The 2,550-nt window shown below is 39.1% G+C and overlaps 1 protein-coding gene and 1 long non-coding RNA gene across 2 annotated transcripts in view; one reads left to right on the top strand and one right to left on the bottom strand.

Moving 5' to 3' along the window:
• The window catches only part of LOC101857138 (cathepsin L1), a 2,584-nt gene extending 2,248 nt beyond the window's left edge, over window positions 1–336 (bottom strand). Inside the window, exon 1 of the mRNA XM_005106737.3 lies at window positions 158–336. Within this exon, the coding sequence (XP_005106794.1) occupies window positions 158–276 (119 nt within the window). The 5' untranslated portion in view covers window positions 277–336. The remainder of the gene's footprint in view (window positions 1–157) is intronic.
• A 138-nt stretch (window positions 337–474) lies between these two features.
• The window catches only part of LOC101857358, a 9,682-nt gene continuing 7,606 nt past the window's right edge, over window positions 475–2,550 (top strand). Inside the window, exon 1 of the long non-coding RNA XR_220880.3 lies at window positions 475–781. This is a non-coding gene — a long non-coding RNA (uncharacterized LOC101857358). The remainder of the gene's footprint in view (window positions 782–2,550) is intronic.

The raw sequence follows: 2,550 nt of genomic DNA, 5'->3' as shown, positions 1-2,550 counted from the left end.
GAGAGAGAGAGAGAGAGAGAGAGAGAGAGAGAGAGAGAACATCGATTTAACAAGCACTGTTCATGCTGTTTATCATGTCTTGCAGAGTCATTTTACTCCGCTGTCATCAACAAAAAGGAGTTCTCTCAGCATGACCTTCTTCATATTAGTCACTGACCTTTGCCGTGAGAGGTTGATCGATGAACCATTCACTCTGGTGTGGAGGTAGATGCACGCATTTCCTACAATCATGCTATGGGCAGTAGGGAGCAAGGTTGAAAAGAAAATCTCATACATTGGAGGAACCAGAACAAAGCCTTGTTTTTCCCCACTCCAGATCTCAGAACAGTCGAATAAGCAGCCGTCATGGCTTTAATGTCCTCATGGAATGACTCAACACGTTTTACAGTGTTGGTGAGCATCCAACAGCCTCAAGTACCTTGAAGAGGCCTGACCTGTTGTCTGTGTCAAACGTTTTGTTTTGAGGCTATAAAATCCACGCAGAGTGGTCTTTCTTGGTCTTGACCTTACTCTTTTACTTTTCTGTCATAAGAATTATGTCGATGGTTGGCCTGTTAGCCTTGAAGCCCAAATAAGATTTAGGAAGAACTTTGTCAGCGAAATTTTGATGAAGTTTCAAGTTGGAGAAGAGCAAAAATTTTGCTGGTGATTTGAGAATCGATATGCTCATGTAACTGTCGAAGTTACCCTTGCCTTCCTTGTTCTCGAAGAGTGTGGTGTTCCATCGTGTCTTGTATCTTGGAGATCACGGTTTCTATCCAACCGTGAGAGAGGAGATCAGGTAGGTGTTGGATTGGAACGCCCTTGTTGGTCTATCAAGTCTCTGCTTAGATATTGTCAGTTACTTTGTCACTTGATGTTTGATCTATTATGATGCCCGTCAACGTGTTTGTAGCCAGCACCACATTTGCCACCTTTAAAAGGCTAACATACCGCCCACCTACATACATAAAATCCAAGCAGGGCATAAAATATATATTTTAAATAATATACAGGAATCAAACTAGCGTGTTGTGTGCGCTCCGACGAAGAGACTACCCATTACAACACAGATGTGGTGTTAGACCGACACTGGGAGCATGCAGACGATGATAGTTTTTACATATTACATATAATAAAAACGAAACATTCAAATTTGAAAAAAGAAATGGAAGTTAAGACAACTCCAGCCAAGAATTGAGTGAAGAAACAAAACTCGTTGTTCCTTCTACTCACACTCTGGATATTCTAATACCACTTATCTGCCAGGCACACCAAATATCGTGACTTGTCTCAAGGAATCCAAAATCGATCTATTTTTTTGTTCACAAGGAGTGAAATCTGTTCTTGAGCTGAGAAATACATATAAGTCCAAAGGAAGAAGCAAAACCATTAAAAGTCCAAGATGATCAGGTGTTAGTGTTTTATTTAGAGCATTTGTGAGGCAGCGTGGTGGATCAGGCTCTCGTCAATTTTTGGGCTTGTAGAGTTATTGGTATTATCTTAAAGCTTGTTTACGTGTTTTTATTTGGATGAAAAAAATATCCATTTATCTTAAATACAAGTAGAGATATTGGAGAAAGAAGGAGGTGGGGGTCACCTTTTTTCAGAGGTAATATTAGTGAGAAAATGGCCGCCAAAGATTAGTTATTTCCTTAGCTTAAGAGTCCGTGGTAACTGAAAATTTACTTTTTTGTGCCTTTAATCTACCCTTTTCAGAAAAATCCACACAGAAATGAGTTCTTTAATGGGCATGAAAGGTGTTGAGCCAAAAACAAAAATTTGATGAAAATTCACAAACCTGTGGAACAATGCAAGTTTCTTGACTTTGATAATTTTGACGAGAGCCTGATTCCACCACGCTGCCTCACATTTATTTAAGTAGGCTTCTTCGAGCCAGTTCTCTGAGAATTTGGGTTTTTTAAAAATGTGTTTTTGTTTTTGTATAAGGAAGGGGGGGGGGGGCAAGGGTGCAAAGGTAATAGTTGACTAGTTTTTGTTTGGGAAAAAACTGGTAAACCATTACTATAAGTAAAAGATAAAAAGAAGATAAATCGGATGGAGGAAGAACAGAATGTTGAGACTGAAAGGTAGGGGTTTCTGCCTTCATAATTAAAATTTACATTAAAAAAAACTTTCTGTCAACTTCTCTCTCTCGTCTGGAATCGTCCACTTCTGAGAGTGTCTTCAGAACGTTTGCTGCTAAAATGTCAAGTAAGAGCACTTTTATGTTTATCTGCTCACAAGCATGAGGGTGTAAAAGAAAGACGAATGTTTATTAGTTTGACGATTTGCTTCACATGGATAAGTCATTTTAAGGCTGAGTATATCAAAATTTGTCAAAGAAAAGGAAGGAAGGAAGAAGGAAAGAGAATAGGCACAGACTGATCGTGGCCTACCAATTTAAAAAAAATTAGATCTATAGAAAGCAGCCATACCGATGTGTTTTGTCTTGACGGTGAGAATAGTTGCCGGGTCTGGTTGTAATGTGGAAATACATGTTTATGTGTGTGTTTAAGTGTGTGTGTGTGTGTGTGTGTGTGTGTGTGTGTGTGTGTGTGTGTATGTGTG

This window comes from Aplysia californica, unplaced genomic scaffold, assembly GCF_000002075.1.
Source record: "Aplysia californica isolate F4 #8 unplaced genomic scaffold, AplCal3.0 scaffold00554, whole genome shotgun sequence".
NCBI lineage: Eukaryota > Metazoa > Mollusca > Gastropoda > Aplysiida > Aplysiidae > Aplysia > Aplysia californica.
The sequence above is the reverse complement of the archived record's forward strand: the minus strand, read 5'-3'. Positions and strand labels throughout refer to the sequence as shown.